Here is a 14,250-nt window from a genome sequence, read left to right as displayed (position 1 = left end):
ATTAAATCAGCTTAATTACATGTAGACCTGGTCTTTTGTGCCAGACATGACCATAGATAACATGTCAATAGATAATATCCAACTTCCATTAATGTTGCTTGAACTCTTCATTGTTCTGGAACCATGAAATGGATGGCTGACAATAGGAGTAAAACAATAAACCTAATTCCATCTCACATTCCTCTTCATATTTGGCCAAAAATATGCATTAGAGTACTTTAAACGCATTGCATGGTGCATGGTTTGCTTGCCAAAGTTTACCAGTATAAACCTTGGTGTCTTCAGCCAAGGAGGACCAGGTAACCAATGGTGGCAAAGAAAACCATGAAGCTACCAAAGGGCTGGTCAAAGTTGTATATTACTCCAAGTGTCCCACTTGGTGGGACTTTCTTGGTACAGGCTGTCACATTTGGAGGAGAATTGAAGTAGTTGCACATCACTGCAACATCCTCAGTCTATAAATATGGAAGCCAGAATTCACCAAAATGTATAGGTTGAACACTTGGTATCTCTATGTTCCTTGAAGCAACTTCACCATCGACAGCTAGATTGCTACAGATGTTGTCATCTCATATCCTGATCCAGCCATCTTGTCTTTTACAAATAGGAGAACTGGACAACCACATACCTGTCACGACAGGGTTTATCTCGCTAACATACGATACTGGAGGGACAAAACAAGAAAAGTAGTTGCATGCAAGTCATTCTCTGGGAAGTATAAGGATTAATTCTCAGCTGTTCAGATTTTTGCCTTGTTCTCATGGCCTTGCTGTTCTTCACACATGCTTCCTTCCATCTCCTGCCACCAGAAAGATTCTGCCTTGAAAATCTCCTTGCTGTAGCCATCCCTTTTCCTGAATGTTTCCTCAAGACTTAAGCTCCAATTTTTCTCAAGACAGAATCCCCTCTGCCTTCACAAACCTGCGGTGTAAGATGCTTTCTGTGACCAAAGAGGCTAAGGTTTCATTATTACATTAACCTTTCAGGATTTTAGACTATGCAGAAGTAAATTGTCAGAGAAAGAAAAAAGATGAGGTTCTTTTGAAAGAGGAGAGTGGACTTAAAAACATCACCCAAACAGTGAAGAAAGGTAATTAATAACCAAGGAATGACAAGGGGAAGGAAAGACCATAAAGAATGCCGTTAAGGTTAACAATAATTTTGTGATGATATTTTCTACCTGAAATGTTTAGATTCCCTTCATTCTTTTTTTCTTTTTTATAAAAAATATCTATTTGCTTTTTATTTCATTTACCTCCACCAATCCTTCAGATGTGACTTAAGAAAAAGGGAAAGATCGATGAGTGGATAGCCTACGGGAATTTCACAACTCAAAGAAGTCCTTCTCCAATCTGGCACTTTCCAGGAGGCTGAGCATACTGGGCCCTGGAGTCCCAATACAATATGTGAATTTAGAGAACATAGATCTGTCACACCTAGATGGCACCAGGGGGCAGAAGAGGTGGCTTGGGACAAATTCTCTGGATCATACCTTCGCCTAAATTGGCCCTAAGTAAGAGTTAGCTCTCCTAATCACTCCACTCTCCTAATAAATCAGTTTCAGATTAGAAGTTTTCATTGACAAGAACGCTCCGTTGGCAAGCTTGATTTTTTTCCCCAGAGGTATCCATAATAAAGTGAACCTGACAAACAGCCTTGTAGAGTAGACTCCTACTTTAATATCACCTCCCCTTTACAGAGGGAAGAGTTGAGGCTGAATCCATGGTGAATCCATGGTCAAAACAAGATTTAAACCAGCAGATTTACAAGTCAGAGCTTGTAAACACATTGATACAGCAAATACCTGGTGAATCTTCTCTTCACCAGGTAATCTTCTCTTCACTAAGAAGAGTTGTACCTCAAACTCCAAGGTGCGTAACCACACATAGGTAATCCATGAATTTATATGTGATGCTGGTCGGAAAACCACAAAACTGAAAGAGCAAGTCCCAACCAATTCATTTATTTCATTATTCTTTTCCAGGATTCTAAGAGCAGCAGGTTGCGTTTTTTCACCCAGGGATGACAAATCCCTCCTTCTAAATAATCATAATTTAAAATTGGGGTGGCTTGGGGAGGAGGAAAGCACAGATTCCAAATTCTCCTAAGCCAGAGTTTCTCAGATGCACTTGGATGGTTACAGAATTTCATTTACTTTCATGAGCTAAACCTTACAGGTTGTTTGTGTGGTTTTTTTGTGTGGTTTTTTTTTTAAAGGATCACTCTGGTTTGGGGGAAAAAGCTTGTGATCAAGACTTCAAGAGGGGGATAAGTTATAAACAATATTTTATCACGCAAGAATCGGGCTGTTTTCACCTTGGCCAGTTGAAAAATTGGAAACCCCTTAACCCCAAAACAAAGTTCTGTATTTTTCCATCATCTCTCCATTGGGACTTAAGGGCTGAGCAACATTTTTTCCCCCTCAAATGGTAGACACGATGACTTAGAACATAAAAAAATATGCCCGTTCCCAGTCTTGGGTTCTCCTTCCTGCAATCTTTCTGCCTGTGGGGTCTCAGCCTACAGAGAAAGTTTCTCTTTTCATTTAACTCTCATCTGCTTTTATACAGATCCGTCCTCTTCTCCTTACACACTCTGGTGGAAACCGTAACACATGCAGATGGCACCTTTTTCCTGGTCCAAATTCCATGTCATACGTTGCTTCGAGAGCCAGAAACAGTGAGGTCCGCTTTGGCACTGAGAAGCCCATATGGCGCTGAGACCGCTGAGAATGTGTTTTTGCTTCTCTCTCCAAAATGCAGTGGATATTCAGTTTCATATGGCCAAGGTAAAGAAAAGGGGGAAAGGGCCAGTTTCAAGTTCCATGTCTCGGTTCCAAAGTCCTGGACAGGCAACCCTTCAAATCCCCCACCTCTTAGCAAAAACCAAAATGCAAACCCTTCCTTTGGTTCAACCTTTTGGCTCACCACCACTGCTCCCTCACTACAGCTCCCCCCACACACACACACACACTCCTCACCCCACTCGTTTTATATTGGGACAGATGTACCGATGTGTATTCAGCTCTGCACACTGCCTGCCTGTCTGTGGAAACTCCTCAAGACAGCCAGTTAGAGACGGGTTGACAATATACCGATTCAGAGCAGACTTTGCAGCAAAAACGGCTCCCCAGAAATGGAACGGAGAGAGGAAGGAGGACAGTCTTAAGGGTAAGGAAACTCAAAACACCCTAGTCTGGATTTGGAGACTGCAGCAATCTGAATCCCAGACAGGTTTCAACCCTTAGTCCATCCATTCTGGACTAGTTTGGGGATGGGCAAGTTGGACACCACCCCCACCCCCCACCACCCCACACACTCCCCTTCTGCTGTCATCACTGCATCAAAGCCAAGTGTTTGGACATCCCTCGAGGAAGGAGCCTTGTGTTCTTTAATATAGGGGAGCAAGAGAAGAAAATATGGGAGGGGGGAGGTCTGAACTTAGAGAACAGGCTAGGGAAAATGGTGTTGAAACTGGAGGGGAGAAGGGAGAGAGCAGAGGTGGGATGGGGAGGGACTTCTCCCCCCAACCCTCTCTTTGCACACCCACACATCCGTGTGTGACTGGAAAGCCAAAAATCCAAGACGGAGCGCCTTCTCTTCTCGGCGCTGCCTAGGAGCAGCTGGGACTGTCCAAAGCCACCAGGGTGAGGGTCCTCCTCCTCCACCACCACCCCCTCCTCAAAGCAGAACCTCTGCAGAAGAAAACATCTGTCTTGAAAAACCAGGGCAGAGCCGCCAGAACCGGTCGTCTCTCTGCGGGTGATGCCTTTCTCTTTCTCCCCCCCCCCCGCTCCCCAATTTAGTTGTCATCACGCAACACATCTGGGCGAGAGCCTCAAGTCCAGACCCTCCGCCAGCCTAACGCGTTTCCTTTCGCATCACTCCTGGCTGGAATCAGGTTTGCCCATCCCCTGGAGAGGTCCACGGGTGGAGGCTCCCCGCTCTGCGTGACATACCTGGAAGGAAGAGCAGGGCAGTGGTAGCCGTGAAGACGATCCAGCAGACAGGCTGATACATCTTTGGGGAGTGGGGGGGAGGGAGGGTGCCGAGCCGCAGTTGTCTGGAGCTGCCGGGCTTCGCTGCTTTCCTCCGTGCTGAATTCTGAGTAGGTTTAAATCCAAGGTTTGCAGAGGGAGGGAGAGTGAGCGAGTTAGTGAGCTAGAAGGAGCGAAAGAGAGGGATGGGGACAGGCAATGTCTCCGCTTTTCCTCCCCCCTCCCCTCTCTTTTCCCCCTCTCCCTCTCTTTCCACCCTGCACATAACACACTAGCTGGAGAAACCTTAGCCCGGGCATCGCCAGGCTGTGCAAGGGAAGCTGAGTAGACCTCCTACCAGGCATTCATTGGCTCCAATCTCCTGAGTGACACCCTAGTTGTTGGAAGGTTTTGGACACCACTGAAAGTTCAACTCAAGGCAGCCAACTGCTCCTTTGATGACCTCTGGGGTGCTCTTCTCTCTCTTGCCAAAATCCTACAAACCCCCCCCCAAGCAGAGCTTCTCAAAGAAGTGACAGAAGGGGAGAAGAGGATGGGTGAGGAAGACCAGATCTGTGGCAGGATGGGGAATGAGGTAAGAGGAAGGAAGGAAGGAAGGAAGGAAGGAAGGAAGGAAGGAAGGAAGGAAGGAAGGAAGGAAGGAAGGAGAGGGAGAGGGGAGAATGAATGGATAAAGGAAGGAAGGTAGGAAGGAAGGGGAGAGAGGAGGAAGAAGGAAGGAAGGAAGGAAGGAAGAAAGGAAGGAAGGAAGGAAGGAAGGAAGGAAGGAAGGAAGGAAGGAAGGAAGGAAGGAGAGGGAGAGGGGAGAATGAATGGATAAAGGAAGGAAGGTAGGAAGGAAGGGGAGAGAGGAGGAAGAAGGAAGGAAGGAAGAAAGGAAGGAAGGAAGGAAGGAAGGAAGGAAGGAAGGAAGGAAGATGAGAGGAAGAAGGAAGGAAGGAAGGAAGGAAGGAAGGAAGGAAGGAAGGAAGGAAGGAAGGAAGGAAGGAAGGAAGGAAGGTAGGTAGGTAGGAAGGTAGGAAGGAAGGAAGGAAGGAAGGAAGGAAGGAAGGAAGGAAGGAAGGAAGGAAGGAAGGAAGGAAGGAAGGAAGAGGGGTTATGCACTGGATGGTTGTTTCTGCTTGGTTTTTCTCTCTCTTTCTCCTCTCTCTCTCTCTCTCTCTCTCTCTCTCTCTCTCTCTCTCTCTCTCTCTCTCTCTCTCTCTCTCTCTCTCTCTCTCTCTCTCTCTGTCTCTGCCTCTCTGCCTCTCTGCCTCTCTGCCTCCCTCTCCCTCTCTGTCTCTCTTCTCTCATGCACATACTTTCAAACAGACAGAGAAAGGACTGGAGATGCTGCCTCCAGTTAGATATAACAGAAGAATGCAACTTGTTGGAAGTGTTAAGGCACTGCCAGGCATGTTTGGCTGCAGACTGTGTTCCAGTTCCTTGTTTATTGCTCCAGCTTTTCTTTGTGCCCCCAACAACACAATCATGATTATGTTTTGCATGAAGCCCTTCAAAACTAGGGGCAGGTAGACTCCATGGGAGAGAAAAGGATGCTTAAAGGTTCTACTGACAAGAAATGCATGCATCCCTTAAAAGGAACATGAAGATCCAGCAGCAACGCCAGACTGCTTTCCATGCCTTCATCCAGACTCCCTTTTTCTCCACCTTCCTGTATACAGAAACCTAGAACTGCATGGGGGGGGGGAGATCACATTGATTGCATTCCAGGTGATTCATTGTGATCTCATGCCTGGCCTGCCTGATCACACCAACAGTACAGTTTGGATCTTTTGGTGTTCTCTGTTCCTTTCCGCCAGGAAGACTCCATGCCACCCAGATAAAACTGGCGATGAAAATGGAATGAATGGATGGTTAAAAACATTGGACTGGATTATTTTATTTTATTTTATTTTATTTTAATTCCATTTATATCCCGCCCTTCTCCGAAGACTCAGGGCGGCTTACAAGCTTAGCAGTAGCCTTCATTCTATGTATATGCCTGCTTATTAGGGCTTTCACACACCCCCAAGCGGCATTATTACAAAGTCAGCTTATTGCCCCCAACAATCTGGGTCCTCATTTTACCTACCAAATTATGCCAAATCTTCCAAAATAAGCTAAGTACAGTTTGTACCCTGATTGTTGAGGGAGACAAAATGGACTGGGTTTTGACAACCCAAAGGACAAGAAAAGAATCCAAAGGCATTAGCTTTATTTGTATAACTTTGTTCGTAATTAAAGACTTACTCCCCATTTTGCATAACATGCTAAATCTGGTTATTGTTAATCATGGTAAGAAGTAATGCATTGGATTAACCCAAGCTGTCTTGTGATGCAGTGTGTTGTGTGCATCCACAACGTGGATCAGTTCACTAACCAAGTTCAATGTGCTGTTCAGAACATCTTTTGGGCTTACCATACTGTGCAAAGGCAGCCACTGACTGCACAAGAGAATGCCTTGGGGAAATCCTGAAGAAGGAGGAGAAGAAAAAGGTTGGACCATCCAGTAGCATTCAGAGTAAATTGTCAAGCACCACACTAACAAGTTCTTTAAAATGCCCATCTGTGAATTTCTCCGTTGTGTAGATCTTCCATAGCTTCAGCTTTCTTTCAGATGTTATTTTGCCTACAACCCAAAATATACTGGCTTCGTTTGGGTTTCATAACTTACAAACCAGCTACCATGGTTTGAAAATCTTGGCTGATGCCTTATCAGAATGCCTAACCCCAGCCTTCCCTAATCTATTCAGCAAATCATAGTTAAGGAAAAAATACAAATGGCACAATGTGTGAATCCAATCTCTAAATAGACCATCTTTTTCACATATGTGGGTATAAAACAGAATTTGACTATCTTCTTATTATTATTTCTTTGCAGAGGTACTAAAAGACTTATAGAAAGTTAAGACAAACCGCTTGTGCTTATGGACTATTTTGTTTGCCATATTCGAAAAATATGGTTGATAACTATTTGTAAGAACTGAGTTCTATTTCTTTGCCTATATGAGGCATAATCTGGAGAGCACAATGGGTAAGTATTTAATGTGTTACAGATACTTCTACATAATGCAGTCTTGAAATATTACCTTGTTACATTTCTATTGAGTGTTCATGCAACCTATGCTAATACAAAATCAATTATTAAAACAGGAAAGCAGACAAAACAGTAATCCCACTTGATTTCTGTTTGGCATAGATCCTTTGAGCCGGATGAAGTTCTCACATGCTGTCTCCAAGTTTGCAAATGATCATCGTAATTTAGTTTTTGACAGGGAGAGGTATACTAGATCTCTCTACCCAATGCTCTTGATCCAAGCTAAGTTAATTGGCAAAAAGCTTCCTTGAAAAATGCAAGACTCACAATGGGCTGCATTGCAGAGGGACTTGAGCTGAGCCACAGGATGGAAAGAGAAAGCTCTCTTGAAATCAGATTTAGGAGTTAGCCCTACACAGAGCCCAGTGGCTCTAATTATGCGGTCCCTTTTGGGAGGGGGAAAAGTGATTATCATAATCATTTGAGGAGCTGCTGTGAAAAATCCAGGTGATCTCTCACCCACAAAATCATTCAGATTCAAGAGGGGATTGAAATTGCCAACGGAGATGATGATGGATTGAGATGGAGGTGGGATTCCACCTGGACGTTGCTGGGGGAGATCAATGATCTGGGACCACTTTGATCCAGTGAGCCACAAGGAAACAGATAGGGCTCCCTGGAGAGTGATTTGCAGTACTCCTAGTTGGATCCCTGTCCCTTGCAATTGGATAAGGCCTCCCATACAGTGATAAGGAGTTGGATTTATGGAGTGGCCAATGCTTCCCTGAATGACGAGGTGTTTTTGTTGCCTCTCGTTAACAGTATGTGGGAATGACCTTGGAAGACAGGATGACTAGATGCAACCAAGGAAGCAGTCAGATAAAAAGCTGCTTGGTCTGCAGCAGGAAGGTGGGAGGAAGAAGAAGCTCAGAAGAGACCCTCCCTAAGTTTTAGGTTGTAAAAGGGAATTATTATTATTATTATTATTATTATTATTATTATTATTATTATTATTATTATTATTATTGTTGTTGTTGTTGTTGTTGTTGTTGTTGTTGTTGTTGTTGTTGTTGTTGTTGTTATAAAAATAGGAAAATCTTATGGAATTCCCTGCCACATGATCTGCTATAGCAGCCAAAAGAGCTCTATATAGAGTCAGATGCAGAGAACATATTGATCAACAATTTTACTGACAATAATTCAACGGTATGTCCACAATCAAAGGTAGCGTATTGTTGAATCCATGAATCCATGAGGGTGCAGAAGGACAAGGTTGAAAGAATAAACTTTTCCCAAGTTTCCCAGTGGGATTGATTAGCCATCCTCACCTCTCAAATCCCAGGAGATTTGGGGCTTTTATTTTGTTTTTCTGTCTGGAAAGAACTCCTACTAGATAGCAATCCTAAACAAAGAAGCAACTCCCTTTACATGTTTTTAAAAGGCAGGAAGAGAGTTATGGGGATATATATATATGTATCTCTGTATATAGGAGAATGACAGCAGGGGATATTTCTTTTTGTCTGGAAGGAAAAGCTTCCAAAATGCATATTTAAATTGATAGTCAGCATCAGTTCTAAGTGGGAACATTATGGTCTACTGAATACATTTTAATACAAGAAGAGTGTTCTTTTTTTTTCCTTTCACTTTTTGCATGCCCAAACACACACACACACACACACACACACACACACCAAACACACACTGGGCAGATGAATATTTACTAGTGAAATCATTTAAGCTTTGGGGGGAAAAGATAGGCACTTAGATCTTCTTGAAAAGAAGAAGTTCCTTTTTTATGCTTGCCAGCCCAATAGAACATTGAGAAAATAATAATAATAATAATAATAATAATAATAATAATAATAATAATAATAATAATAATAATTAATAATAATAATAATAATAATAATAATAATAATAATAATAATAATAATAATTGTTATTATTATTATTATTATTATTGTTGTTGTTGTTGTTGTTGTTATTATTATTATTATTATTATTATTATTATTATTATTATTATTATTATTATTCCCCAAAATAGGAAACAGAGCAGGATTAAATTTCGTGTTAGCAGTTAGGGGGATGAAAAAGAGAGAGGGGAGTCAAAAATGGACTGGATCTAGCCGCGGGCTGCAAAGAAAAACATTCTTGGGGGGAAAAGTGCCAGAGGAAAAGCATTTAGACCAAGGTTGTGAAACAATGAAAATCTGGAAGATTTGTGGACTTCAACTTCCAGAGTTCTCTAGACAGCCATGTTGATTGGGGAATTCTGGGATTTGAAGTCCACACATCCGCTGAGTTAACTCTTGAGATATGTTCATTGCCTCTCTCTCTTTTCACTTTTCTACCCAGAGAGGTGTGCCTGCCTCTCTGTCTCAACGTGAAAAGCTGTTCTTTTCTCCTTGACGCCTTCTTAGAATCAGAATACAGCTTCTGTTCATTTTCATTTCATACGAGACAAAGAAAAGTTCCTTTTTTTAAAAAAAAAGTGTTCTCCAAATTTACAAATTACTTAAGAGATAAATAGAGTGCGGTGTGTGTGTGTGTGAAGGCCAGGCAAGGCAAGGCAGATGAGTAGCTAACCAGGTGGCAGCCCCCAGTCCCTTGTGGTCAAATCATTGTTTGAGTAGGAAACCTGTTTGTGTTTTCAGAACAGACCAAATTCTGGTTTACCTTAACCCAATTGACTGGCTTTGTATGCCACTTTAACCCCATATGTATATATGCCACTTTAAACCATAAACTAATACCCTGGGGAGGAACAAAGCCAAACAGATTACAGGCTGAAGTGTTAATAATAATAATAAGTTGGAAGGGACCTTGGAGGTCATCTAGTCCAACCCCCTGCTCAGGCAGGAAACCCTATACCATTTTAGACAAGTGGCTGGCCAGTCTCTTCTTAAAAACTTCCAGTGTTGGAGCATTCACCACTTCTGGAGGCAGGTTGTTCCACTGGTTAATTCTTCTAACTGTCAGGAAGTTTCTCCTTAGTTCTAGGTTGCTTCTCTCCTGTGTGTAAACACACAGAGAGTTATTGCCATAATTGACAGAATAACTTCTGAACACTTTTAGACTTTCTAGCAGGTATAGCAAAGGTGGAGATCTGCATACAGATTAATACAAACAGATTAGGAAAGGAGGAAATAAAAGCTCTAACCAGGGTATAGTATTCTTAAACACTTTCAATCCTGGCATTCTGAGGCATGAACAATACACTGAGGTGTATCTTCGTCTGCATTTCAACTTATGTCTTTATCCTCTTCAGCTGCTAAAAAGTCCTTAATCCTTTTCACACAGCCAAACGGCTTGTTCTTTGAGCATTGAGCAATATTGCTACTCTCCAAAATGTGTCTGCTTTCCTTTTGCATTGAAGATTTTGGTTTGTGTTGCCTTGCTTCCCTCCCCCTGTTCTCTCTTCATGCAATATTATTCCCCTGCCAGCTTTCTTTCAACTCAAGGAAGGGAAAAGAATTACTTCAGAAAGTAATTCAAAGGAGTAAAGAACTTCCACGAAGCTCCCGTGGTTAGAAGGTGGTGTTTTTACATTTATTTTTGTTGCACAATGGATGAAGGATATACACGAATGTCTTACAGCGTCATCTCTCCGTTGGTATGAAGCGTTTCAAGCTTTCTATGCTTCCATTAAATTCCCAAGAAAAATATCGGATGGAGCTTTTTCGTAAGCAGCAGTAATGTTTCTGTTCAACAGGACCCCTGCCCTGCTTGGAAAAGGTCTCCCGAAAAATCCAGGGGGGGGAATCATCTACCCACTTTTTCTAGCCACAGCTTAGTGAAGAATTTGGAAAGTCGGCTCTAAACTAATTTTAGGGATCCCTTTCCTCCTCCGGCGTGGCCACATAACCGGTGGTGGGAATCAGCCGGTTCGTACCACTTCGGCAGAACCGGTAGCTAATTTTTTGTTGCCCGGGCCCAGAATGGACTTCCGAAAGTGGCAGCCATGCAGAGAACCAGTTGAATCCCACCACTGCACATAACTCTTCTTCAGCTATAATAGGTTAGTTCATGAATAGGGTTGGAGCAATCGAGTATCATCTGGCCAATTTATGGTTCCATAGCTTTGTTCCCCATGTCACACAGATTGCTTGGGATGGAGAAAGAGATAACCCAGTAGGTTCTTAACCTGTGGTCTATGGACCCCTGGGGTTGCACAATGTCATCACAGGGCATCCGCAATGGCTTGAAGAAATGTAAATAATAATAATAATAATAATAATAATAATAATAATAATAATAATAATAATAATAATAATAATGATGATGATGATGATGATGATGATGATGATGATAATTCAAGTTCCCTTCGTCCAGTGTGCTCCCACAGGGAGGGTCTTCTCAGGGTGCCGCCGGTAAAAGATTGCCGGCGGGTAACACCCAGGGATAGGGCCTTCTCAGTGGGTGCGCCTGCCCTTTGGAACCAGCTGCCCGTGGAGCTTAGGACTGTCTCCGACCTCCGTTCATTCCGCCGGGACCTGAAGACCTGGCTCTTCGAGCTCTCTGGCCCAGGCTGAGAATTAATTTTAATTTTAATTGGGTTTTTTTTACTTTTTCAGGGACTGTTGTAATTATTTTTAATTGTTTTTAACTTTTGTATTTCTTGTTTTAATACCCTGTAAACCGCCCTGAGTCCTTCGGGAAAGGGCGGTATATAAATCCAATAAAATAAAATAAATACATAAAAATAAATAATGATGATGATGATGTTGGAAGGGACCTTGGAGGTCTTCTATTCCAACCCCCTGCTCAATCAGGAGACCCTATACCATTTCAGACAAACGGATGTGAGTCTCTTCTTAAAAACTTCCAGTGTTGGAGCATTCACCACTTCTGGAGGCAGGTTGTTCCACTGGTTAATTGTTCTGTCAGGAAGTTTCTCCTTAGTTCTAGGTTGCTTCTCTCTTTGGTTAGTTTCCATCTGTTGCTTCTTGTCCTGCCTTGAGGTGCTTTGGAGAATAGCTTGACCCCCTCTTCTTTGTGGCAGCCCCTGAGATATTGGAAGACTGCTATCATGTCACCCCTCATCCTTCTCTTCATTAGACTAGACATACCCATTTCCAGCAACCATTCCTTATATGTTTTAGCCTCCAGTCCCTTGATGTTACGATTTAAATCTTGAATTAAGTCTTGGGGTCCATGGCTATGAATCATGGCCACAAAAGGTTTTTAAAGGGGGTCCATGGTGAAGAAAATGTGGAGAACCACAGGGATAACCTGTAACTGAAGTCAAAATTAATTGATTCAGCTAGTTAATCTTGGGTACATTTCAGGTCCAAAGAGGCCCAGTCTTATTTGAGATTAAAATAGTCCTGTTTTCCAGTCATATCTTTTACATGTCTGGGAGTTTCATTGATTTCTAGTTATTAAACCTATTTATATAGCCACCCATCCCCCTAACAAGTGACTTTGGGTGGTATACACTAGAGCTAAAAACAGGAGTTAATAAACACATTAAAAAGTATAAAAAACCAAATTAAAACAAAGAAGAATAGATAAAGGGATGCTAAAAAAATAGACCAGTTATGTGGCTACTTCAACCATCTCCTAAGATCACCAGATCTGCTGGTATAACCAAGTCTGGAGGGATCACTGGAAGCTCAACTATGACACGGCTGCTTTAACTTCTGGGGCGGGAAGAGAAGATTCCATGGGGGGGGAAAGGCCTCCCATCCAGGTCCTGCCAAATATAACTCCCTGGACAATGGAAACCATAACATGCCTGTTCTGATGGATTTGGTAGCTTGTCTGATGAACCTGGGTAGACCTGGATGCTCAGATAACCCAGAACCATGCCATAAAGTTCTTTGGAGATCAAGGGGACCTTTCTCCTGCATTTTTGCATTAGTGTAGCTCTCAGCACCAAGTCCTGGCTGCAAACATCCAGGTGATCCCTAAACAGAAGCAAAGAGATATTGTTTGCTCCGTTCAGTGGCTGCCTGGATCTTTGCCGTTCAGATCTGTCACTCCCAGTTTAGCTCATCCCAGCACTTAGTCATTGTCACTAACAGCAGAATTTCCATTTCCTTTTACTCGATGGCTGTGATGGGATTGTGAGAAATGACTCTTGTCTGAATAGCGCTGATCAAAATGTCATGTGTGGGTGTCCAGAAAAACACCAGGGAGAAGGTTGAGAATTTACAGAGAGCCACAGCTCCTGTTCCATAACTCGGCAATCTATTTTCAAAGATAATTAATTTAAGTGTTTAAGGGAAAGGAAATTTTCTGCTCATGAACTTAGTTTTGGGTTAGGATGCAAGAGGAAACAAAATTTGGAGATTGTAGACTTTCGTACCCTGCCTAATCTTCTTCCTTAAAGACCAAATATTTGTTTTTTTGTTTGTCTGTTTTTTTAAAAAAATCTGCCTCTATGGATGTGATTTTCTTCCATGAATCTCTTTTTTTCTAATTTTATTCCAATAAGTAAGAATGCCACTCCTGTTGAGTTTAGGGACAGGATTTTTTTTTTACTGTCAATATATTGCACAGAATTTATATTTCAGATACTCTTCTGTTGTGTTACAAAGATTTTAAACTGATTGATTTAGTCAATAGAGCCTTTTCCCCATTGCTATTTTCACAATTTTTATTTTCTTTTAGAACTCTGCTAAAAGCCCAGATATATTAACAGCTATATTCTGCTGCAAGGTTCCTTAACTACAAATTGAACTCCCAGTTAAATTGCCGATGACAGTAGATAGATGATAGATAGATAGATAGATAGATAGATAGATAGATAGATAGATAGATAGATAGATAGATAGATAGATAGATAGACAGACAGACAGAAAGAAAGACAGACATAGAGATGATAGGTAGAGATAGTGATACATAGATCGATGATAGAGATAGATTGATAGATATAAAGATGATAGATAGATAGATAGACAGATAGATAGATAGATAGATGATATAGATAGATACTGTAGATGATAGATAGATAGATAGATAGATAGATAGATAGATAGATAGATAGAGATAGATAGATAGATAGATAGATAGATAGATAGATAGATAGATAGACAGACAGACAGACAGACACACACACACACAGACAGACAGACACACACACAGACAGACATAGAGATGATAGGTAGAGATAGTGATACATAGATCGATGATAGACATAGATTGATAGATATAAAGATGATAGATAGATAGATAGATAGACAGACAGACAGACAGACAGACAGACAGACAGACAGACAGATAGATAGA

The 14,250-nt window shown here is 42.0% G+C and overlaps 1 protein-coding gene across 1 annotated transcript in view; it reads right to left on the bottom strand.

Moving 5' to 3' along the window:
* Positions 1 to 4,019, bottom strand: part of LOC308671462 (opioid-binding protein/cell adhesion molecule homolog) — a gene marked incomplete at its 5' end in the record, with an annotated part of 598,349 nt that extends 594,330 nt beyond the window's left edge. The window contains one exon of the mRNA XM_081333652.1: positions 3,959 to 4,019. Coding sequence (XP_081189778.1) covers positions 3,959 to 4,019 — 61 coding nt within the window. The remainder of the gene's footprint in view (positions 1 to 3,958) is intronic.
* Positions 4,020 to 14,250: the final 10,231 nt, after the last annotated feature.

Source organism: Vipera berus (assembly GCF_964194415.1).
Source record: "Vipera berus genome assembly, chromosome: 8".
NCBI lineage: Eukaryota > Metazoa > Chordata > Lepidosauria > Squamata > Viperidae > Vipera > Vipera berus.
The sequence above is the reverse complement of the archived record's forward strand: the minus strand, read 5'-3'. Positions and strand labels throughout refer to the sequence as shown.